The sequence below is a fragment of the Zootoca vivipara genome, chromosome 3 (assembly GCF_963506605.1).
Source record: "Zootoca vivipara chromosome 3, rZooViv1.1, whole genome shotgun sequence".
Lineage (NCBI taxonomy): Eukaryota > Metazoa > Chordata > Lepidosauria > Squamata > Lacertidae > Zootoca > Zootoca vivipara.
Window position 1 is genome coordinate 78,312,391 of NC_083278.1, and position 24,941 is coordinate 78,337,331.

At 40.1% G+C, this 24,941-nt stretch overlaps 1 protein-coding gene across 10 annotated transcripts in view; it reads right to left on the reverse strand.

Moving 5' to 3' along the window:
• SMYD3 (SET and MYND domain containing 3) overlaps window positions 1-24,941 on the reverse strand; it is a 352,661-nt gene that overhangs the window by 318,481 nt on the left and 9,239 nt on the right. For 5 of the 10 annotated variants that reach the window (XM_060272885.1, XM_060272883.1, XM_035108336.2 and 2 more), the window contains exons 2-3: window positions 16,278-16,507; window positions 315-378 (exon numbers count right to left, since the gene is read on the reverse strand). In XM_060272885.1, coding sequence (XP_060128868.1) covers window positions 315-378; window positions 16,278-16,438 — 225 coding nt within the window. In that variant the 5' untranslated portion in view covers window positions 16,439-16,507. The remainder of the gene's footprint in view (window positions 1-314; window positions 379-16,277; window positions 16,508-24,941) is intronic. The other 5 variants (XM_035108332.2, XM_060272886.1, XM_035108337.2 and 2 more) reach the window with 3 other exon arrangements.

Genomic DNA, 24,941 nt, shown 5'->3' on the forward strand with positions numbered 1-24,941 from the left:
AATAATAAATCATTTTTAAGTACCGTAACATAATTCAATATATCAGTGTACAGCGGACATAAGTAAATTAACCAAGAACCACAAAAACAAAACAAATACAGAACATCAAAATATATCAAGTTACATCAAAATGCAACATAATGACACTGTACCATAAAAAAATTCATTGTGCATGTGGATGCATGTGTAATTTTTGCTGGCCATGTTAACCAATTTCATAGATCTTAAGAAGAGTTAATGGGGAAAATATCAAGGCTAAAAGGGTAACATATTAGCATTATTCATTTGCAGCTAATTATCAGAGTAATGATTACCTGACAACGTACATCACAGTATCTTGCAACTTTGCACTGAGAACACCTAAGCAGTCGATCCTTCCTGTTGCAAATAAAAAAGGGGGGGGTGAAATACTTTGAATATTTAAGACAAATAACTTTCAGGTAAACTTTTAAAAAAGTATAAAAAGCCTAATGCTAGAGTAGCAGTCCACAATCCAGGGAGCATTTTTAGAACCAAGTTTCAAAATTGGTTTTTGAAATGGTTTACAAGGCTGCTTAATGGAGTGAAGCCGTTTTGTGGTCTGACTCGTCATCTGAAATAAAAACTGCAGAGAAACAACTTGCGTCCTTGTGGTTGTACACATCACCTTTCTATTGTGGCCAGCTGTGTTTCCTAAAGTCTCAATAAAAAGGAACTTGAGAATTCTAGGTCAAAAAAATGACCGAGAATATTTACAACTTCTATTTTTGTATGTTCATTGGGCATAAAGTTAATTACTTTAACTCTGTTTGATTATTAAACAATTTATTTTCCAGGAGAACAAAAAGATTGAAAGTCTCAGAATCCAATGTTCATGCTCCACTTGAACAATTTACAGCTTTTGCATCCTGTATGTAAATAATTCATAATATTTATAGGGGCTCCTCAAGCAATACCTGTTTGCTGAAAAATGAAATGCTACAATCCGGGTAGAATATATTTTACCTTTTATTGGGTGCAACAGTAAATAAAAGAAATAACCTTTTTATTTTATTGTTCTCTTCTCATACACTCAACTATGTTTGTGTTAAACTATGTTTAACACAGGAAAAACCCCAAGCTGAATTGCAGTAAACAACACAGTGGGATGTAGTTGGCCTTTTGAGGTCAAAAACGTGATATTCCATTGCAAGCTAAAATTCAGTAAATCTTAGTCCATTTTTATCTGCCTTAAGCAAAATTCTTGCTGTGAATGCGCACATTGAGTTGCGGCATATATTTGTACTCTGAATTCCCCATCAATATAAAATAGTATTAAAGTTCTATCTAAATTGTTCCAGGGCCTGTAAGGCAATTGGGGGGGGGCATACAATCAAAAGAGATGGGAAATTTAAACTAGAGGTGTATTTGTATACTGTTACCACACTTGGTAGAAGTTCTTTTTTTATATAATTCCTATTGTTTTCTAAGTAATAAAAACATGTAATTTAGTCGGTCAGTTAGCATGCTCAACAAAACAGCACAAAAAGATAAGTGAAAAAATAAATGACTAAAATATTATCAATCTTAAAAAAAATCTTTCCAGTATGTGATTTTAACTGTAACACTTTAGTAGGGTTACAAAACTTTTAGTAAATCGATTAGTTAAATGAAAAGTAGCTCCAAACTTTGAGGGCATTAGGAGAAGGGGACGACAGGGGACGAGATGGTTGGACAGTGTTCTCAAAGCTACGAACATGAGTTTGACCAAACTGCGGGAGGCAGTGCAAGACAGGAGTGCCTGGCGTGCTATGGTTCATGGGGTCACGAAGAGTTGGACACGACTAAACGACTAAACAACAACAACAAAAGCTCCAAACTCATATGGAAGCAGATTTTTCTGATTAATTAATTAAGTAATTAAAAACCACATCCTGCACTGACAATCTGCCAGCTGAGGTCCATGGAGCCGTCAAAGGGTTCATATACAAGGAGAATGCACAGGTATACACAGGAACATCCCAGATATGCCATCAGAACAAAGTTGTTCTGCTTCTGAAGATGGACAGGGGGAGACAGAGTGCAGCTGTGGGCAGAAGGCAGGTAGGATGGAGAGAAACACACATCATATATCCCGTGCCCCTTCACTGCACAGTCATGCTCTCCAAATGACCTAACTTTACACCAGCCCCTCACATAGTGCAAATAAGGCAAATAAGGGGAGAAATTTTAAAAGCTGCCTCTGAATCAAAGACTGAGTCACACCCATGTCACCATGACAGAGTATAATATACGGTGTAACAAAGCACCAACACATAGCGCAGTGCCCATATATGAAACCCAGACAGGGAGCTCATAACTCAAGATCACAGGGCATACAAAGCGATGGCAGAAAAATTCAGTTTGCTGGGGTGCCAGCTTGAATTAAATATTGGCCCACATAACTGATCACATGACATCGTGCACGCACAGCATTTGAATGGCAATGGCCATCAACTTTGGGGGCTCCTCAAATATTGGGACCCGGCCCCCTCAAATATTTTATTGGGGATCCGAAGACCCCTTGACCCCTAGGAGCTGATTCCTACAGTTCCACTTGAAAAGACATGGGCTGTGATGCATGCATTGCTGAAGACACAAGGGAATGAATGAATGAATGAAATTTATTACGGTCCCAGACCAGATTCACATACAGTACTAAGCAAACATAAAACACAATAGAATTAAGACACAAGGGAAGTATACTTATCTGCTAGGAGCTAGAATAGGCCCAACCCACTCTGGAGCAATCAGTTTTGTTTTGGTTCAGATTCAAGATGTCTACTGTACTAGTAACTACAGGGCTGGCTCAATCATGAAACAGAGTGAAGCAGTCAACTGAGGCAGCAGAAGCCCAAGAGGCAGTGACCCTCCAGGCACTCCACCTGCACTGCTGCCATGAACAGAGAAGCGAGATCTTGCCAGAAACTGCCGCTTCACAGGCATACAACCCAGGTAAGAGAAGCTGTGATGGTGGCATCACGTTCCTGTCTTGCCTCAACCTTTTTTTTTTGGCCATACTGCCAGCTCCCTACAGCATCTGAACAGTGTGACATCTTACTAATACTGTGCATCTCTCTAGCTAATGTGCAGACCCGATAGACTGATGGAAAGAAGGTGGGTGCAAATAATAGTCTGAACTGCAGGCTCACGCTTCTCTCCCTCTCACTACTTTCATCTTTGAGATTCATATCAGTTATTACTCTCACTACTGTAACATGTGTGAAAATAAGCAGCAGCTGCATTTCACAGACCATTATTCAGGATCAGCACAAAATTCAGCTGTTTTGAAGTCAAAACATATTAATAGATCCAAACTCTTAAATCCATAAAAATTGTAGAGTTGGAAGGGATCACAAGGGTCATCTACGCCAACCCCCTGCAATGCACTCTGGGGCTCAAACCCATGACCCTGAGATTAAAAGTCTCATGCTGTACCAACTGAGCTATCCCAGCAGTCACATAGCATTTCTGAAATAGTTGATATTAATGACCTGTGCAGGATTTATAGATCTTGATTTTCAAAAATGTAAACCACAAAGTGATGACAATTAGCATATTAATTCAATCTGCTTTTCTTGGCTTTATGCCAATGGCACCTACACAGAATTCAGTGAAATCCATTCAGGTTAAAACAGAGGTATTTTGGTTTAACTGGATTGTACATTGGGGTGTCTAGATCACTACAGGATTGTTAAAAATTTATTAGATAGCTTAACAGTAAAACTTTAAAAGATAGGTAAGGAGGGACATGGTGGATATTTTTGTAACCGCAGTACAAAACAAGCAGATAGCAAGAACCTTTTTCTCCTCTCATAAGACTAAAACTCAGGGCTACCCAGGACAATGGATTCAGAACAGACACAAGAAGCAACTTCTTAACAGAAAGCAAAACTTAGGAAATTCACTGACACAGTATGTGGAGATGGCCAATAACGTAAGAAGGCTTTAAGAGAAACTCATGAAACAAAGATCTATTAATGGCTGTCATGGTGGCTATATCTAATCTCCATGTTCAGGGAGAGTATGCCACTCGACACCAGCTGCTGGGAAACAAAAAAGAAGAGGGTTGATGCTTTCAAGGGTTGTTGCGGAGAGGGGGCTTCCTGGAAGCATTTTGTTGGTCATGGTGGGAAACAGATGACTGCAATAGGCAAGACCTTTGGACCGAGCCATCAGGGTGGTTGTTATATTTGTATAAAGCTATATCTATGTGAAACTCACCCACTGGCCCACGACCTGCAATCCCCTGGCAGCTCAGGACTCGGCTCACCCATAACTGTGGAGCTAGGCCTCCAGGCAGCTGGCTACAAGCATCAACAGCTTAGTAGAGCTTAGGTGCAAATGTTTGAGGCTTTTGTGGAGGGCCATGTCCTCCACTGTCCCATGTGTCAAATAAGCAACATATTTTAGGTAAAAAATAATTATCCAAGTTCTGGTTTTTATTTTATCCACTGTTTTCTTCTGCATCCTGTGGGGATGATTTGTGCAGTGGTCTGGCTAAGATGGTGAACAAACAAATTTTCTTTCAGTGTGGTATAGGTGATCTTTCAAGGTCCTTTCCCCAGTTGTTGTTTTTTCAGCCTGCATGTTGTCACGTTGCTCCTTCAGATGTCCCACTGCTCTGCGTTATCAGTCATCACAAAAACATCAGCACATCCCTGTGTCTATTACGTTCACTGCTAGAGGCCAGGCTGGCCTTGGAAACTACCCTACCTACGAGTCATTTTTCTCCTCTGTGCATGCCTAACCTTTCTTTTCACCGTACAAACAGTTCAAGCACACAGCGAAGATAAAAGAACAACAGGAATTTGAGGAGCTATTCAGGACTTTGAAATAAGTTGAGGTGTGTAAGAGTTCAGCAACAATGCATCAATACTGAAAAGAAGATGGAGCACGGCATGAGTTACGATTCTGAGGGTCTAATCCAAAGTCCTGTTGAATCAATGGCATGCCTGCAGCATATTTCAATAGGTTTTGGTCCATGCACTCTGTGAACTGCAGTAATTATGCGAATGCAGTCTTTATAAAAACACAGGGCTCTCCATTTCCATACAAAGACGTTTTTCAACAATACTGTTGGAGCTTTACATAAGAAACGGCAACCTGGTTTGGATCAAGGCCCAACTAGCAGAGCTTTCCATTTTCAAAAAAATGTCCCAATCAGGTATCTCTACAAGCTTGCAAACAAGGCTATAAGGTGATGGGCATGTATGGCATTTGCCCCCAGCATTGTAAGGATGTGCCTTGTATCTCTGTGTTTAAAAACAAAAGAAGAGCTGATCTGTTTCTGAATTGCTCTGTAGCCTCTCAGCTGCAATCTGTGTTTCATGTTCTGAGCTGCTCCATATAAAACAAAGTTCTGTGTTCCCCCATTCACTATAAAGGGGAATCTAAAAACAGCTCTAACTCCTTTTGACCAATATGGACGAAATGCACTTTCACTCCATAGCTCCTCCAGAATAGGTTAAGCCTGCCAAATTGCGATCAAATGGGTTCAAGGGCTTTTTGCGGGGGAAGTAAAAGGGACTTTCTTTCTTTCACAATGCCTTGGAGCTGGGGTCTGTCTCTTTCTGACCTTAATTAAGAGGTGGTATATGTATTTGTGTGTATGTGTAATTTTGCAGCTTCACATCAGCCTTTCTGTCTAGTGGTTGGTTGTGTCCTCCAACTGACCAATAGGCCTAACAATATGAGACTGCCTAGACTGCTGCCTGCAGAGTTCTGAAGAGCTCAGGGTTGGTCTGTGGGTTTTTGGATTTTCTTTTCTAAAAAGTTCCCGTTGTTCGGTCCTAGCTCCTGCCCACCTAGCAGTCCGAAAGCACGTCAAAGTGCAAGTACATATATAGGTACCGCTCTGGCAGGAAGGTAAACGTCGTTTCCGTGCACTGCTCTGGTTCGCCAGAAGCAGCTTAGTCATGTTGGCCACATGACCCGGTAAGTTCAGTCAAGGTAAGTTCAAATAATTACGGTAATATCTCCTTATCTCTCCTCTTCACATGTAACCTTGGGATGATGGTATGCTGCTTTCAAAACCTTTGAGACTAAAAAAAAATCTGAGGATAAGTGACTTCTGTGAGTAAAACAAAGCCTTAGGCAAGTTGGATACATGAAGAGCAAACCATCTAGAGTTACTTTTTAAAAAATATCATTTCTGTCAATTTACTTTTTAGGTTAGCCTTCACTTTTGGGGGGGGGTTGCTTCAAAGTGCATTTCAAGGTTATATTGTCACTCACAAAAGGTTCTTATGGTACCCATTCCACCTGATCTCTAGATCAGGGATAGGGAACCTGTGGCCCTCCAGATATTGTTGGACTACAACTCCCATCATCCCAGGCCATTGCCCATGCTGGCTGGGGCTAATGAGAATTAGGAGTCCAATAACGTTTAGATGGCAACAGGTCCCCCAACCCAGTTCTTGGTAATTAAGCTTTGAGGCATTTAATTATCTATTTCCTTACTTATTTTATATCCCAAATATTGCCTTTGTGTCCAGTTGAAGACCTGCAAGTACCAGTAAAATCCCATTCTATTATTGTGCTGCTCACTGGAAGGACAGATCCTGAAGCTGAGGCTCCAATACTTTGGCCACCTCTTGAGAAGAGAAGACTCCCTGGAAAAGACCCTGATGTTGGGAAAGATTGAGGGCACCAGGAGAAGGGGACGACAGAGGACGAGATGGTTGGACAGTGTTCTCGAAGCTACGAACATGAGTTTGACCAAACTGCGGCAGGCAGTGGAAGACAGGAGTGCCTGGCGTGCTCTGGTCCATGGGGCCACGAAGAGTCAGACATGACTAAACGACTAAACAACAACAACAACATTATTGTGCTGCAGTATTGCCAGAATGGCCAACCTAGAATCCTCTGGTGCCAGACCCAGGTCCTATCCACTGAAGGAAGGAGAAAGGGAAAAGGCGTGCCTGCAGTAAATGAAGGTATCCTTTTTAGTCAGATCAGCAAGGAAGCTAGAGGCAAAAGCCTTAATGCAGTTCAGGATTTATTAGCTGACACACTGTAGCCTATTGGTGCAAGGAGTTTTCCTTGGCTAATCTCCCTAGTTTTCCCCTGTAGACAGCATAAATTTCTGCCTAATCCCTGACTGCCATTCCTCAAATCATCAGTTCAAGTGCTGCCTAGGGAGCAAGCCATGGTAAGTCTTGCCATTTTTGAACCCTTGTCCATTTCCGCTCTGCTTGCCTTGCAGGTTATAATTACAGCGGTTGAGACACATTCATCTGTTACAGCTGAGTTAGGATAGTAAACCAGTTTTAGATTATGTGGACAAAGTCAAACTTCAGTTGCACCAACCAGAGAGAAAATCAAGCATAGATGCAAGAATAATCATAGGGTAAATAAATAATAAATCTATACTAAATAGAGTGTGGTATTACAGTGCCCCTATCCTTATAATGAGGAGTAGGTTTCACACCGCTACTGAAGCAGAGCACCAATAATTCCAGGAACAGATGCTTGAAACAGTTCAGTTTCCCATACTTTCAATGCACATTCCTTTTTGTGTGCAGCAATGCTAGCATTTGACTTCAAATGGAACTGTAATGTTGAAGCCTCTCTCTTTTTTCCATTTTATATATGGAAATCAACAGAAATCTCATGTCACTTATCCAGTAGATCCCAATGAATCCAACAAAAATATCCATGTTTACATTAATGAGAAGGAAGAAGCCAATGATCAGTTGAGTAGCAAAATCAGATTATTGGTCTGACAACTGATACTGGTTTGTCAGTTTTAACTAGTAACTAGAGAATATTTTGATCTATAAATTATGCATTTTTCAGGCTCCTGAATTATTGCTGTGAATAAAGCTTCTTATCGCACTTGCTCTGCTATGCTTTGCCATCATGGGTATTCATTAGGAACCTGGAGGCTTTTCCCTTTTTCCTTATTTGAAAATCATACATATTTAAGGTTATTTCAGTTCAGGCAGGATTTGGTGGGAACCCGGAATAAATTGTCTTCTTGATATGCCAATTTTAATGGGAATTAACCCAGTAACTGGGTGAAGTGACTGCACACAGATTTTGATCTTTGTTTTGTTTTTATTGTTTTCCTTGTATAAATATGGTTCCTGTGCTAGAAAACCTGCCAGATGATCGTCAACACGATTAGGCAGAAGCATGACTGCAATACAGAAGCAGAAAAGCTGAAAGAGTCATGCATGGGTGGCACAGGAAAGGAATATAGTTGCACTATTTTGCATAGCCCTTCCATCAGTGACCACACCCGTCAACAGGGCAACTTCACACCAGGCCTACAGTAGATCTGGCACATGCTATTTCCCTCCCATGGACTTCAATAGGAAGGAAGAATGGGATATTAAGCAAGCTGCCCACCCACATTGCCATGAACTATGGAGAAAGGACACATTGCATCCAAAGAGTGGATTTATACAAAACAGCCTCCAGAACACAAACAGGAACCTCAGCAGAATTCTGATGCTTCTGTGCCTATAGCAGGTAGCCCTGCCTCAGGACTACAAACACAAAACAACACTCATCAGAGTTACTCAGGACAACCCGGGATCCCAAGACGCACATCTCCCCTCCATGGTTCCTCCTACCCTCCTTTACTACATGTGAATACTGTGTCTTGCCTGAACCACATTGTTCGGCCTCTGGCAAGCTCCGTTAGAGATGGGTAGCTGAATCCATGAACTGCAAAGCTGTCAAGTTTTTCCTTTTCTCATGAGGAAGTCTATTCAGCATAAGGGAATTTCCCTTTAAAAAAGGGAGGACTTGACAGCTATGGTGAACTGACTCCATTAAAAAAATATTGCCTTTGACACAAGGCAAGATGAAATTGAAGTTCACTTTCCCTGCGGTGAGCCATTCGCACATGGAAGTAATGGTTTGATAATGCAGTTAAGTGATGAATATGCATGCATACCCAGCTAAGTGGGTCTTCATTGATGGCGGTGGATCCAGAAATCGCATCACTGGATGCAATCCAAAAGCAAGCAAGAGTTGAATCTAAAGCTTTCATCAACGTACACAGCACTCTTACTTGTAACTGAACCTGCCAAAATACCTTATCCAAATTCATTTGCACATTACTTTACATACACACCTGATTTTATTTGTATGCCACCTTTCTGCGGTTCAAACCAGGCTCAAGGTGGCTTACAACATGGAAAAAATACTTTAGATAAGACTAACATCAACAAAAACTCAATTGTCACAAAAATGAAGGAGAAATGAATAAAAAATGTAATATAAAAATTTTCAGCTTCCTATAGTGTTGAATTCCATCCCTACAATATGCATTCATGCTTTAATGAAGGGTTGTTTGCTTGTATTTTTAATGAACAAGCTAAACAAATCCTTAAGATAGCAATTTAACATGTTCCTCTCTATCTGCACTCTAGTGACATCCCATGGTAAAAATTATAAATTGATCATATAATTTCTGAATGTTCTTTTTTCACACTATCAAACATGTAAAAAAAAAACAAATCAACTCACCTAGCAGAACAAAGATACACATATGCAACCACACAGTTAGAACCTGTTGATGTTTTAACTACAGACCAACCGCACCTTTAGAATGAATAACTCGGGGAATTACATGCCCTCGCATGCCACTTTTATTTAGCCAAGTAAGCAGTCAACAAACAGCCTTTGTCTTCCTCCCATATGTGCTTCTTCATCATGTATTTTTTTAAAAAAATAATAATGGCTTAAAACATAATAGTCTTTAACAATCGTAAATGCTTTGTGTTGAAAAGTGTTTTTTTCCACATATTTCTAATACTTTTTAACCCTCGCTATAGCAGCTTTTTTCCTCTTTGACTCAAGAAAAGCCTCCCTTTCACTCTCTTATGAACCATTTCTCAGGGCAACAACTTGTATTGCCTCCTCTTTCAGTTAGGCAATTTTCAATCCAACCCATCATTTTTAATAGCTCTAGGAGGCAGAAATTCAACAGCTGAAATCTCCAGTATCTCATGTTGCATTTTTGCCTGTTTTACAGCTGTTAAAAGTAAAAATTTCCACCTGCAAAAAGCCCGACTTCTAGAGAGACTCACTCATCTGCAAGGCTGGGAAGGTAGGCTTCTATGTAAACAGTAGCGGACTCAAAATATCACTGCCAGCTTGTCATACATATTTTTGGAAAGCTGGCTTATCTAGGCTGCTCCAATTAAAACAGAATCAAAACACATTGTCTTCCGTCTTTTCTCTATAGCTGGGGATATGCCTGTCAATTGACAACTTAGTTTGCTATAATTTTGCCTGTTGTTGATTTGTTCTATTGATTGCAGAGTTGTGTTGTTGTCAAGACACTTGGAATTTTGTAGAAGAAATAAAGATTGCTAAATCAGTGTTTCTCAACCAGTGTGCCTCCAGATGTTTTGGGACTACAACTCCCATCATCCCTAGCTAGCAAGACCAGTGGTCAGGAATGCTGGGAGTTGTAGTCCCAAAACATCTGGAGGCACACTGGTTGAGAAACACTGTGCTAAATAACCACACAGAGAGAAGGCTTCCCACCATTGCTCTTGATTCAGAAAAAAAGGCTCACATTTTTGCAACATCTAAAGATTATACAAAACAAATAGAATCTTAAATTAAAATTTTAATTAAATCTGCAATACTTAAATATACTTGCTTGGATATATAGATTCCCTTATTAAAATCAATGCAACTTATCTAAGAGTAAACAACTTCAGGATCGGGACAATTATGTGAAATATAAAAATGTTTCAGATTTACTAAATTTCTAATGTGTAAGAGCTTTTCTCTTCAGAATCTACTCTGGTTCCTCTTCTCGTGTTTTTCTTTCTTGTGCCATCCTGATATACTAAGGCTGAAAAGAATATTTTGCAACCATTAATCAACATTTCTGTTGAAGAAATATATATTTATAATTTCTATTTTACAGATAAGATTTCCATATATGACCATATTTACAAGTTTGAAGGAAATTGATCAATCAATAACAGTGGCTCAGAACAATTCAGATATGCCCTAAATCCAACACAGGTAACTGTTTAAGGTCAATAGGCTTAACCATGCCTAACTGTTTTGAATTTAGGCCTATGTTTATTGATCAATTTGGATTCCAATGACTGAGAAGGATGACATCTCTTTGGTTTTATTGAATATCCCAGAATGTGAAGAATATGGAATACCTTCATAATGGAATAGAGATGGGATGGTGGACATTTTTCAGCCCAAATGTCACATTCCCCCATGAGCAAACTTCACGGGTTGCATGCTGAGAATGGGCAGCACCTGAGGCAAAAAACTGGGCATATCCAATAAAGGATGTGACATTCCAGGCTTGCAAAAGCCAGAGGTATCTATACATAACATGCTCAACTCCATCCTGGCCCACATGAAGCAGTCACAGTTAAGCACTCAGGGAGGTGGTGGAGCAAGCCCAGGAGGGGACTAGCATGGAGTGAGGATGAGGCCTAGAGAGAGACCTAAAGGCTACGTAGGCTGGAGGGACACATTCTGCCCCTGTGCCTGAGATTCCTCATTCCTGGAATGGAAAACAATTACAAATACTGTATTTCAATTTACAGGCAGAAAACCAAGGATGGAAAAGAAGCAACTTCTGCAAGCCACTCTGCATGTCTATGGCCCCAGTAAAGCTCTAAAGGCAAGTCTCTCAGAGCCAAATGTTATTACTCTGTCAGCTGGACTGCTCTCTGCCTAATGAAGTAAATGGAGCAACTCAGTTGGAGGAGTTGTGCATGCATGTCTACCCCGTCTTTTACCGGAGAGGTCAAACTTATTCCTATTAAATATGCAAACCATCCTGTACCGCAATGCAAACCTCCTGCTCTGGCACCATATATCACTGTATTCAACATACAGTACACAAAATGGTGTGACAATTGCAAGCCAAATGACATTGGGAAAGTTCTCCTGAATAGCTAATAATCATCATCGACTGCAAAACCAATTTGCAGCATTTCTTCCAGCTTCTAAGCTTTGCTTCTCAGCCTCTCCTGCGCTGATGTCTCTGTCTCTCTATATATACATCCTAAGAAGCCGGAGTAGCAGTGTCACTGTTATCTGTCACAAGAGGAGAGATTGTCAATAACTCTCCTGCTCAGTTGGTCCAATCACATCACATCAGTGAGCACATTTCCATTTCAAAAATTGCTGCTAGTGTTGAAGTTACTTCAAAAGAGACACGGGCACTGCAGCACAGTATGAATTGGTATGAAAATGCCAACCTGACATGGCGTGTTCCTGGATGTTTGAGACAGATTTTTCCGGATAGATTTAGCTAAAATTGTATTTTAGGTTTGAAAAATAACTACATGTTCATCACCGAGCCAAATTGCCTTTTGCCTTGAGCCCAGAAGACATGGGCCTTTAATCATCCTCCAGTAGTTTACAGAGTGGGTTTTCAGTGAAATAAGATTATTTGGTTTAGCTTGACAGCCACGGAATTAGGCTCTGCACAATAAAGAGAAAAGATGTTTTATTTTCTATTAGCTATGGCAAGCTTTCGCTCAATGGTCAAGGATGAAGAACCAACCAGAGGTTTTCACTCACCTGTACCAACAATCCATTTTGGAAGAAAATGGTCTGAATCTAGAGCCATGCTGTGGTCCGCGGAGTTAATGAAATACCAACATAGTATCACTTTTGGAAGCATTTAATTTCAAGAACAAACAACAGGTGACCACAACTGGGTTAAAAAAAAAGGAAATGGAAAAGGTTCTCGGCCACTGAGCTCTTACTGCTGTTGTTAAGGAAAAAGGATAGACACTGTAAAGGATGACAGTGTGTATGTGTACATGTATTTATAGGACACTGCACTCTCATGTGTACTGTACCATCAGAGTTGGGAAATCAGTGGCCCTCCAGATGTTGTTGGCCTCCAGTGGTCATGGATGATGGGAGTTGTAGTCCAACAACATCCAGAAGGCATCAAGTGTCCCACCACTGTGGTACATAAATTGAAGTGAACACAATAGAATGAATAGCAGACTTGCAATGTTTCCGAATATCAGTTGCTGGAAACCATGGGAGGGGAGAGTGCTCTTGTGCTCATATTCTGCTTCCTGATTTCCCACGGTCATCTGCTTGGCCACTGTGAGAACAGGATATTAGATTAGATCCAGCAGGCTATTCTTATGTTCTCTAGGAAGAGAGTTCCAAAGTCTGGGAGCTGCCACCAAAAAGGCTCTCTTCTGTGTCCCTATCAAGCATGCCTGATAGCAGAGGCAGGTTCATATGAGGGAATGTGGTATTTCTGAATAAGCACTTCCACTAGTCCTTTTCTACATCTAGCTTCCGGATAGGCATCTGGTTGTTCACTACTGGAAAAGGTTGATGGACTAGCCTTTGATCTGACCTAACAGGGCACCCAGGTTCTTCGAAATTTTGCTTTTAAAGGGGACGGACGGACGAGATAGCACTCTCCAGAAATAAATCACCACATTAGGGCACTACAAAAATAAAAGCCTAATTGCCTGTTGAAGTATAGCGCAATTATACCAATCTGGACAGCAGGAATGTTGAAGAGCACTAATCAGTTACATAATTCCTCTCAAAAGAGCATGCTACAGTGATGAAATTAATATATTTTATTCTTTGTTTATCTAATATCACCAGTGGCTACAACTTTAAGCCATAAACCATGATTAAGCAAATTAGTCTGTTTTCCTCCCTTAGTTGAGCTGAGAAACAAACCATGAAGTGGCTGACTTAATGCCACATCCAACAGAGCTCGAGCTTTGTTTCTCCCAAGCCAATCAAGAATACAGTTTAGGTTTTCCCATGTTAAGGGGTAGAAGTCAAGAACAAACCTTGGCTTAATATTGTGATTTACTTACACTAAGTAAGTTTGCTGTTTCTGACATAATGGTAACCGAGCTGCTCAGTGGTTTGTTTCCCTGCTGGAGGAAGGGAGGAGGCAAAGCGGGCTATTTTTTAAAAAAAATATGGATTTATAGCTTCGTTTTATGCCTGAACACATGCAGCAAACAAGAAAGACAGGGACCTATAATTTAAATTTCAATAAAGGTAGATACAACAGATGGAGAGAAGAATGATAGAGGCAACGGCAACAAGAAAAGCATATGTATAAATTTCTTGGTAGGTAAGGAAAGGAGAATTGTTTTGATAAGAGGAAAGCCTGTGGAAGAACAAAGAACAAAAAAGTATTTCTGTTAAAGACTTGTATTAGAAATTCATATAGTGACCTTACTTCCAAACAGTAGAAAGGCACACACCTTATATATTTAGGTATTTAATTCAATATCTTATGGACAGATGTACAAAACAGATTTTAATAATATTTGGCACAAAAAAATCTTTGTGTTAGCATACCACCAAAAAAATTCAAACTAAGACCAATGGCTTCACTAATGTATATAAATGACTGCCTGAAGGTTGCACAGATGCTCCACTGTACATCTGCAATGACTTTGTGGTCATTCTGAATAGTTCCCTTTCACAATTTGTTACAGTACGCTTGTTTCTGGTTCCCTGGCTTATGAAATAATCTTCATAACCAAATGACTTGCTGATAATTGCTTTGCTATCAGCTTGCTCTAAATAAAATGGATGATACTGCTTTGCCTTAAGAATTAGACCAGTCAGAGAACTGACAGTAGCATTTATGAAGATTATATACAAAGCAGATTAATGTATTTCTGAACTCTAATATAGATTCAGGCCTCCAGCAGCAGCACATATATTTTCCCTTTCAACCTCGGTCAACCCCACTGTCTCAGACCACTAAATCATGGAGCAATAAATGGTACCCAAATCAAATATTAGTCCAACACTCCTTGGGAGCAGCAAATCCACTAAATGTCAGAAACATTAATCTTAGGTTTAAACCAAGGATTTTCCCAGCTTGTGCATTCACGTAACTATAAATAGGAATCATTCATGAAAAAATATTTCAAAAAGTTTTTAACTCATTTATATTTAGATAAGCTTCCCAGTCGATTAGCGAATCAATGACTACCCTAACTACTACACAGGCGTGCCATCAGCTACCTGGTAACAATAAAAAATATTAAAGAAACAGAATTTGAGGGAATAGGGAGGGACCATGATATTTTGTTGCCTGAGGCAAAGACAAGATGGCACCACTTCCCCTTTCCATATACAGAAAATAGCAGCTTAATTTCTTTTCAACACGGGCAATGAAGCAGCCTCAGTGGTGCAGGACAGGCCATGTGGCACATACAGGTAAATCCTCCACCACCTTAAGAATGCAAGAGCCCTGAAGGATCAGACAAAAGTCCCATCTAGTCCAGCATCCCATCCTCAAAATGGCCTACCAGGTGCCTGCTCAAACAAATGCTGCAATGAAGCAGCAGCAGCAGCAGCAACACCAGTTTGCATCATGTAAGTAGAGCAGTCTATGCACATTGGTAATGCCCACTACATAGTATGGCCTAGACTGGCCGCCTGCCTGCTCAGTTAATCAGGACCTTTCACAATGCCACTGCCTCTGATGTATTGGGAGGAGGCAAGTCGGAATGACAGTCAACCAAGGACAGCAGCAACAAGCATTCTTAGACGGATGGAAATAGCCTGGGGAAATAGCCAGGGGGTTGCCACTCCACAGCAACTTAGTTGTGAGAAGCAAACCAAGAGCACCATGAGCCTCGGTTTGGACATAATGCTACACCCAAAAGTGGCTTAGCTCCCGGCAATAGGCTATAGCAGAAATGCAGGAACAGCAAAGTGCCCAGAGTTCCAGTGGCATGCACGAGCATGCTGCACTGTCACCTTTAAATTGCCGTTAACTATGGTTTAAAGCAGGAATGAGGAACATGTAGCCATTCAGATGCTGTTGGGTGACATTCCCCATAGTCTCCTGACCATGGGGCATGCTGGCTGGGTCCAATGGAAGTTCCATAACACAGGGAAAGGCCATAGCTCAGTAGTAGTGCATCTGTTTTGCATGCAAAAGCTCCTAGGTTTGGTTTCTGGTTTCTTCAGGTAGGGCTCAGAAATACTCCTGCCTGAAACCCTGCGGAGCTGCTGTCAATCAGCACAGATGATACTGAGCTATATGGACCAATGGTTTGACTCAGACAGCTCCCTGTGTCCACAACATCTGGAGGGCAATACGATCCCCATCCCTGGTTTAAAGTGGCATGTGACCAAGGTCTTTGTCTGCAACTGGCATATACAAAGTAGCTGCTCAAAGAAGCACCTTTCACTGTGCAACACTCTCTTTTAATGAGAGATTTAGTTCCCTTTTATGATGATGAGTTTGGCACAAGTGCAGCAACCTAACAAGATTGGATAGTGTTGAAATACAGTCATACCTTGGTTCACAAACGCCTTGCAACTCAAACGTTTTGGCTCCCGGACGCCGCAAAGTGAGTGTTCCGGTTTGCGAACGTTCTTTGGAACCCAAATGTCCAACGCGGCTGATGCGACTTCTGACAGTGCAGGAAGCCCCTGCAGCCAACTGGAAGCCGCACATTGCTTTTCAAGCGTTTTCGGAAGTCAAACGGACTTCCGGAATGGATTCCGTTTGAGAACCAGGTTTTTTCTGATTGAAAAGGAAACAAGTATCACTAAAAATTGTCAGCATGAGCAACATTTTACAAACCAAATAAATACATTGCTTTGCAAAACAAATTCCACAGTTGTTATTTTGAAGAATTTGTTATGAACTTAATATCACCTTGCAAATTAAAGACTTGGACAGATTCAACAAGCACTAGAAAAGTGCATAGAAACCGCTATCAAATGAATCATGTCATCAGCAATCAATAAGTGAAAGGTGCTAGTTCAACAGAGCATAACAGAAACCTGTCATATATTTGACAACTGGCCAGTTAGATAATACAGCTCCAGGATGACCTCTGTGGAAATTTAATTATCTTTGTCCCTGCAAATTCTGTTATAACAGATTCCTGAATCAACACCCCCAATCACAAATATACATTCTGAATTTTTAAAGTGACCCTTTATTCTATTATTCAAATAGTCATTTGTTTGCTTGCTTGCTTGCTTGCTTGCTTGCTTGCTTGCTTGCTTGCTTGCTTGCTTGCAAGACATTAGTCTGCAGTGCATGAAGCTTTTATCTTAAAGTGTATCTGCCTTTAAAATATAGCAATGGGTGCCCGTTTAAGAGCCAATTATAATTGCTGATTTGCCTTTACTGCTAAGAATGATGGACATGTTTTAGTTATTATATTTCTAACTGGTCCTCCTTTAGAAAACTCAGAGCAGTTACAACTGAACACAGATGCACATAGAGTGCTCAAGCTGCTGCAGAATTACATCCTCCGTTTTTTATCAGACATATATGCTTCTTAGAAACGAACAAGTTCTGTGAAGTTTCCGATAGAAGCGGATATGCACATTGCTGAATGATTGGGGACTTGTGTCACCACATCTCGCTTTTCCCCTGAGCTGCTTTTCCATTAAAAAAAAGACAATGGTGTGTGTATGTGAGAGAGAGTGCACAAAGAACAAAAAATGGAAGTGGGTAAACTCATTAACGGTGCTTCAGGCAGGGAGGGGAGTGAGCAACCCACCTAGAAGGGGATGAAGAAGCAAAGAGGAAGGGGATATAAGAATTCATATGTAGACAGTACATGTGTTATCTGAATGCAAATGTGGGGCAAACATGCATAAAAATAAAACTTTCCTGGTCCTGTTTGCAAGTATGTCTGCATATCGTTTGATGGTCTCCCTTCTAGACACTCAGCTTCTACAACGGTGATGTCTCCCAGGTTATTCAAACCTCCAGTTATTTATTTCATTCCTTAACTGGCCAAATTTTAGATTTATCTTACACTGAACACGAAGTTGCATATTTTTAAAAACTGAAAATACTGTATATTGAATATTACCTAGCATATTATTATGAAATAACTCCATGTTATACACTTCTCAGGCTTTTTGATAAGATTAATAAATTCTGTACATGTTCACTTTGAGAAGAAATGTTATGGCTGTGTAGACAGCAAGCCATGTTGCACATTAGCCCTAGACATTGCAAGCTAGATGTTTAACGGAGAAAAGTATTTTAAATGTCAGCTGAAGACAAATAAAAATTATGATCTATGGCTATGGCCACTTTCAAATTCACTCTACATTAGAACTGAAGAGCAAATGAAGTGAATTACATCACCCACTATAATGTTAACCAAGAATCTTTGTATTACTCTTAGCGAACAGTTTATAAAAGTCAAGCCATTCGGTTGTAAGATCCAAAGGCCACGAAGATGTGAATCAGTATTTACACTTGATTACTTCTTGGGACCCAGGTGGCGCTGTGGGTTAAACCACAGAGTCTAGGGCTTGCTGATCAGAAGGTCGGCGGTTCGAATCCCTGCGACGAGGTGAGTTCCCATTGCTCAGTCCCAGCTCCTGCCCACCTAGTAGTTCGAAAGCACATCAAAGTGCAAGTGGATAAATAGGGACCGCTCTGGCGGGAAGGTAAATGGCGTTTCCGTGCGCTGCTCTGGTTCGCCAGAAGCAGCTTTGTCATGCTGGCCACATGACCCGGAAGCTGTCTGCGGACAAACGGTGGCTCCCTCGGCCTATAGAGCGAGATGAGTGCCGCACCCCAGAGTCGGACACGACTGGACCTGGTGGTCAGGGGCCCCTTTACCTTTTACTTCTTTTTAATGGGCACAGGAAGGGGGCAAATGTCAGCTAGGCCTCTTTACCAGGGGCCCAGCTCCCCCTTATGTACTGTTATACAGGCATCCGCTCCACTTACACATGTTCAAGTCATGCACAACTCACATATGCACTGTGCGCCAGAAACCTGGAAGTGGGGAAAGATACCTGGAGAGCCTCAACAAAGCCCTGCTGCACCTCCAGCTCATGAGGAGCCCAAAGAGGACATCTCCTTTGGACTCCAGGGAAGGTCTCCTTGCAAACAGGAGGAGCAGCAGGGTGCTCCCCATTTACACGCATTTCACTTCTGTGCACAGGGAGCCAGAAAGTAACCGCTGCCTAAATGGGGAGTTGCCTATAGTGTGGCTCCCAAAAGCAGCACTATCAGGCCAAACCCCACCTGCTATAGTGAAGGAGAAAAGGTACCAGGAGTTTATCAATTAATGAAGGTAGGAGGAGAATGCTTGGATTTATTATAGAAAGAAGTTAATATATTCCTATGTATATAGGACCATATAGGGTTCAAGGTGATAATTAACACATGGTCTTAAGCCCAGAAACAATTTGGTAGCCAGTGCCACTTTACAGGAATTTCTAGAGAGTGTTTTTTAATATAAATTAATATAATTTTTATATAATTTTCCATCCTTTAAAGCACCGAACAAACAAAATTGAAAGCATCCACTGGTAATGGAATTTTCCTGAGCAATTTCCAATGCTTACCAAATGCTAACTTACATAACATCAAAAGTGTAGGCAGCACAAAGCTAATAAACCACAATTTATTTACATCTAGCATGTTTGTAAGTTCAAAGTTCTATATGTGACTGAACTGTCAGTCAGACAATTATGCAAAACAGCCTTTTCTTTACAACAAAGTGAATACAAATTAATGTTTTTCCCATAATGTTTATGTCACATTTTATGTGAATGCTTGCCCAAAAGACTGAGATCAAAAGTAATCAGTATACAGGGTTTTGTAGTCAAAGCTCATCAAATTGCAAATTGATTTCCAACACCCATTTTCATCTTACATTATATTGGCCTCATAACACAAAACAATGGTGTATTTTCAGTGGCAATTTTTCAGCTACAGAACTACTACTTTTCAACAGGACCACAGTAATAGCATAGATACACATAGATAAATACAAGGAGAAGGGGATGACAGAGGACGAGATGGTTGGACAGTGTTCTCAAAGCTACCAACATGAGTTTGACCAAACTGTGGGAGGCAGTGGAAGATAGGAGTGCCTGGCGTGCTCTGGTCCATGGGGTCACAAAGAGTCGGACATGACTAAACAACTAAACAACAACAACATAGATAAATATTTTTAAATACTTTATCAAATGAAATATAAAATTCCATGTTTATAACAACGTACTGGAGAAACCTGACTCTTTGAAGATAATTTTCAGGAAGCAACTGCTTTTTTGAGAGTTGAACTATACGTAAATGCTAATAGTAGCTAAAGCCTAGTACAGGCATGCTAAGCAAGTTGGTATGCATAGCTCCATATTTTTGATACCTACACTGTTACTCTGACACCAAACATTATGATTTTCACCTAAATTGTTGCAATATGATTTGACGCAAACAAAGCAATGGGCAAAATATTTTCTTCTAAAGCCATGTGATTATTTTTCCGGATCAACCTTCATTCCCAGAAACTTAGCATCACATGTAAATGGAGTGGTATTGACTAACTCTCACTGCTTTCCCCAAATCCATTGCTGGTTACTGCAATGAATGCGGAAAGAGGGTGGAAAGCATAAAGAGAAGTATGTGAGGAGATACACGATTGCAGATTCAGTGGTAAGGAAATGGTACTAAGTGCATGCTCAGAGGTACTTTTCTTCCCATGTTCCAGGTCTCAACCCTGTTATTAGGCTAAGCTCTGGTTGACACCAATTATTTGGGATGAGACAGGGGTGGTGTGGGGGAATAAGCAAAAGCAGCTTGCCTATCACAAGAATGGACGGAGAGCTGTAGAAAGAAAAATGACGCTTTTTTGTGAAGAGTTGCCAGAGGAAAATGAGGAGTGGATGGGGAGGGTGGTGAAATGTTTGCTAGAATTTAAGTAGTTTATTCATATGCCACTTTCCCACGGTGAACTATGACCAAAAGACACTTACGTCATCTTTATCAAAGTACATAACATCTGAAATAGTTTGCTTCAAAGCATATGAATCTAATATGTAATCAATAACAACAGCAATTCAGGAAACAAATGATGAATTGAATATTACTTAATCTATCACAGACACAGAGCAAAACATAAATGTTAATGTGTAAAAAAGAATTAAAGGTACCCCACACTACTTGTTCCAGTCTTACTGGAGCCCAATGAGCTACAGCAGCATGACTGAAATGCAGACCAGAAGAGATGGGTTTTTCTCACCAGACTAAATGGTTCACAGCGGGCTCTCTCATCTCTACTCCTAATAATTTCTGAAGTGAGAGGTTGTGGGACTTTCATCTGCGCAGAAAAAATGCCATTACTGTGCAAGTCCAGATTCTTAATTCTAAGTGGCTGGAGAAAGGGGAGGCTGTACAGTGGTCAGGGGGAAAGCACTCTGAATATCCCCATAGGCACACACTGTATTATTAACAGGGGGGTATGGGGTTGTATATTTAAAAGCTCCCTGATGAAAACAACTCGCTACACAGATGGACACAAAAATAGCATTATTAGTGAGAGACCAAGCTGAATCTTTCCCCCCAAAATAGGTTCATTTTCTCTTTGTAGGGGTAAGGATGTGTTTCCGTAGAGGAGTATTCAAATGTGCAACCCTTTGCTTGAAAAATGCTGTACCACTGACCTCCCCCCCCAAGATGCAAGCATAAAAGTTTAGATAAAAGAAATCTTTCCAGAGTTCCAGAGGCCTATATAGCATAGCAGTTTGCTATTGCCTTTATTCTTTTGTTATATGCTAAACATGTGTCTTCTGACTACCCATCATAAAATCACTGAAGACAGACTCCAACTAAACTGATACCAGGCGTCCTCTCCACCTCTACAGTGATCATCACAAGTCTGATGTGGCTCCAGTCAAGGCAAGTTTCCGTATCAATTACCATAAAAGAAGGTGCAAGAAAATAATTCATACCCCCACTGAAGAGAGGGGGAGAGAAATTTAGTCTAGCATATTACTGAACATATTAAATCAAACTATCTTAGAAGCAAATATTCTGAGAAATGATATCATGCATTAATTACAATTTGTGGCTACAATAAATTGATATCCATTTATCAAAGAGAGAATTCAGCGGACAACTGGCAGGCTATTTCATGCCTCAAAGAATTTATAGCAAAAGGGACACAGGGACATACTCAGCACAAGCAATTCTGTGTTATTATTTCTTAAGCTTTTGCACATTTGGAACAGAAAATAGACCAGTGCTTAAAATGCCTGGAAAAAAATCCCAATTTTAAAAAACGATACTAAATTGTAATTTACTTATGACTATGGAAAATGCTTACTATTGCAATTAAGAATGAATGTCTACAGCTCTCTAATGAAAACATACTACCAGTTATTTTTACAATTAAAAACTAAATGCATACATGCATGGCTGAATATTAAATAAACCTACTATCAGCACCCATATTTACATGAGTAATAAAGAGTGTGTACAGGCAGATATGATAATCATTAATTTATATGTGAAGGAAGGCAAAAAACAGAAAAGGAGAAGTAAAATAATTAATTAGCCTGCAGGAGAGTTGTTCCACATGAGCAAGCCGTGAAGCCCTTACTCTAACAAAAATAACTTACGAAGGGAATAAGGACACTAGAGAAGAACCTGGATATGTCTGTTGAAATATTGTTGAGCTAGCCAACTTTGTTGAGAAGCACAGATCAATTGCATACGATAGTTGCACCCAATACAGTTTTTTGTACACTCTGCCCCTGCAAATAACAGCGTCCCCAAGTTCATCTCCCTATTAGTCCTCATAGGAATGGATGGCAACCATCCACTTATGTAGGAGATAATGAGAGCATGCAGTCTGGAACATCACTATGGTGTTGATTAGAATGTCATTGTGTGATCCTATTGGGTGGAATAAGAAGCATGTTTGAACCTCTTTCAACTCCTTTCCAGGTGACAGCCTCCTTAACTTTCCCCACACTCTATCAGAGCACTTAAGAACCAAGTCAGCACATATTTGTACAGTCCTGTTTTCTGGGTTCTGTTTCTCAGATGCACTAGACCAGGGATGAGGAACTTGTGGCCCTCCAGATGTTGTGGAATGGCAACTGCCATCAACCCTGAATGGGTTGCTTACAGGGGCAACAATATTTGGAGGGCCACAAGCCTGTACACACATACTCTCTCTGTGTGTGTGTGTGTGTGTGTGTGTGAGGAGCATGCTTCCCACCAGCTCAAGCTACATCCATTGCCCCCCCCATCTGCTAACACATATTGCCCTTGTAGGCAAAAATATGACAAAACACTGAGAAGCAAATGTTCTATAGATGTGCAAAAACCTTACCTTAACAGGGACGCTTGTTAACTCCTGTGACGCTATAATTAATCTGAAGTGACAGCATTTCAACCTCTCCCAGGAGGTCCACGTGCATTTTTTTATAATTAATAATGATTTCAGCATTAAGTGAGCTCCAGATTCACCCCACGTTTAGATAGAAGAAATAATTGCTTATACAATTAGAAAACTTCAAAACTGAGTACAAGTTGACCAGCATTTACCAGCTGAAAAGGTATCATCTAGTTTACTCCCCATATAATAAATATCTTCAGCCAATGCCTCTTCATTTTATCTTCCCACATCTAATAAAAGAAGTTTGTAGCATTCCCTAGTAGCTGTCCACTGCTGAACAGCTCTGACCATTAAGAATATTGTAAATGAAATCTACCTTCCTGTAATTTAACATCATTGTTTATGACCTATAAGGAACAGTATATAGTGAATAGCTATTCTCTCCCATCTTTCTGAAATCATCATAAAATATTTGAGAATTAATAGTTAAAGATTTCCCATTTTTAAATTATTTCCTTACATTCGAAGTTGGTATTTTAACAGCCAAAAGCTGTATACATTACAATATTGCCTTGCTAGCACATTGTACCATTAAAACATATTGCTCAAAAGAAATTACCAGTGAACTTATTAGTGTATCCAAAGCAAGGAGACTTCTGTGCAGTTCTTAAAACATCAGCAGTCTTCTACATGTTTCATTAAAAAATTTATTTAAGAAGCATTGGCTTATCAAGACATAAAACAAGGGATTATCCACAGCAAATACTTAGGGTAATTCAATCAAAATGACTGCCAAGGAAATAAAACCTTTCATGGGAGCTCGCAAGCCATCTACTTGCAATATCCAAACTGTTTGAAAGGACAGCTATTAGCCAAAAAGCTACATCATCAAACATTTGACAATCTGCCATGCACCATTCCTTCATTGTGAGCTTAATTTGTCCTTCAGGGATGAGCCAGTCTGGCTCTGACCTTCTCCTGTATTATCTGTGTTGTCTCCCTCCCAAATGCTTACCTGGCAATTCCAGGTGGAATACTAAGGGGATCAGGCAAAACACCAACACTAAGCTTGACTGCAGTCTTGATTTCTACCACAAAAAATATCTTCGACAAACAATTGAATTGACTTTCTTTTTGTCCCAGACAAAATGCTAGTTCTGGTTCTTTGGATATTCTCCCATTTTAGCAGCAATACCTGTTGCAGCTGGGAAATAGGAATTTTAATTTAAAGAAACAGCCAGTCTGATTTCAGGACCACTGTTTCACCCAACATGCAGAATTGTGTAAATTGCACATAGAAATATAGCAGGAGTAATCAGCATGGTAACCTTCAGATGTTTTGGACTACAGTTCCTAACACCAGCTGATGGGAGTTGTAGTCCAACAACAACTGGAGGGCACCTCATTGGCCACCCCAATTTATAGTTTATAAAATACTGTCTTTTCAAACATTTTACTTAGACCTGCAATAATACTGTGTTTAATTAATTTTCCATTTAACTGTGCCACTCTATAGATCAAACATTTCAGATCAAAATAATTTACCATTTATTTAGATACAAAAGAATTGATAGCCTGTCTTTCTAACACACGTGTACCGGTATTACACCAATTAAAATCAAAAGATAAAAATATCAACAATACAAAAACAAAACAACATATATCTATAACATATTAAAAGCAGATCAGCATTATCAAACAAACGTGACAAGGTTAAGCACATCAGATAAAACATAGTTTCCCATTAAAACCAGATCAGCATGACAAATGAAAAGCTGGCTGGGAAAGATAAAAATAAAAATTCTAAAGCTGGCAAAAGGCTGAATCAACCTCATGGGGCAA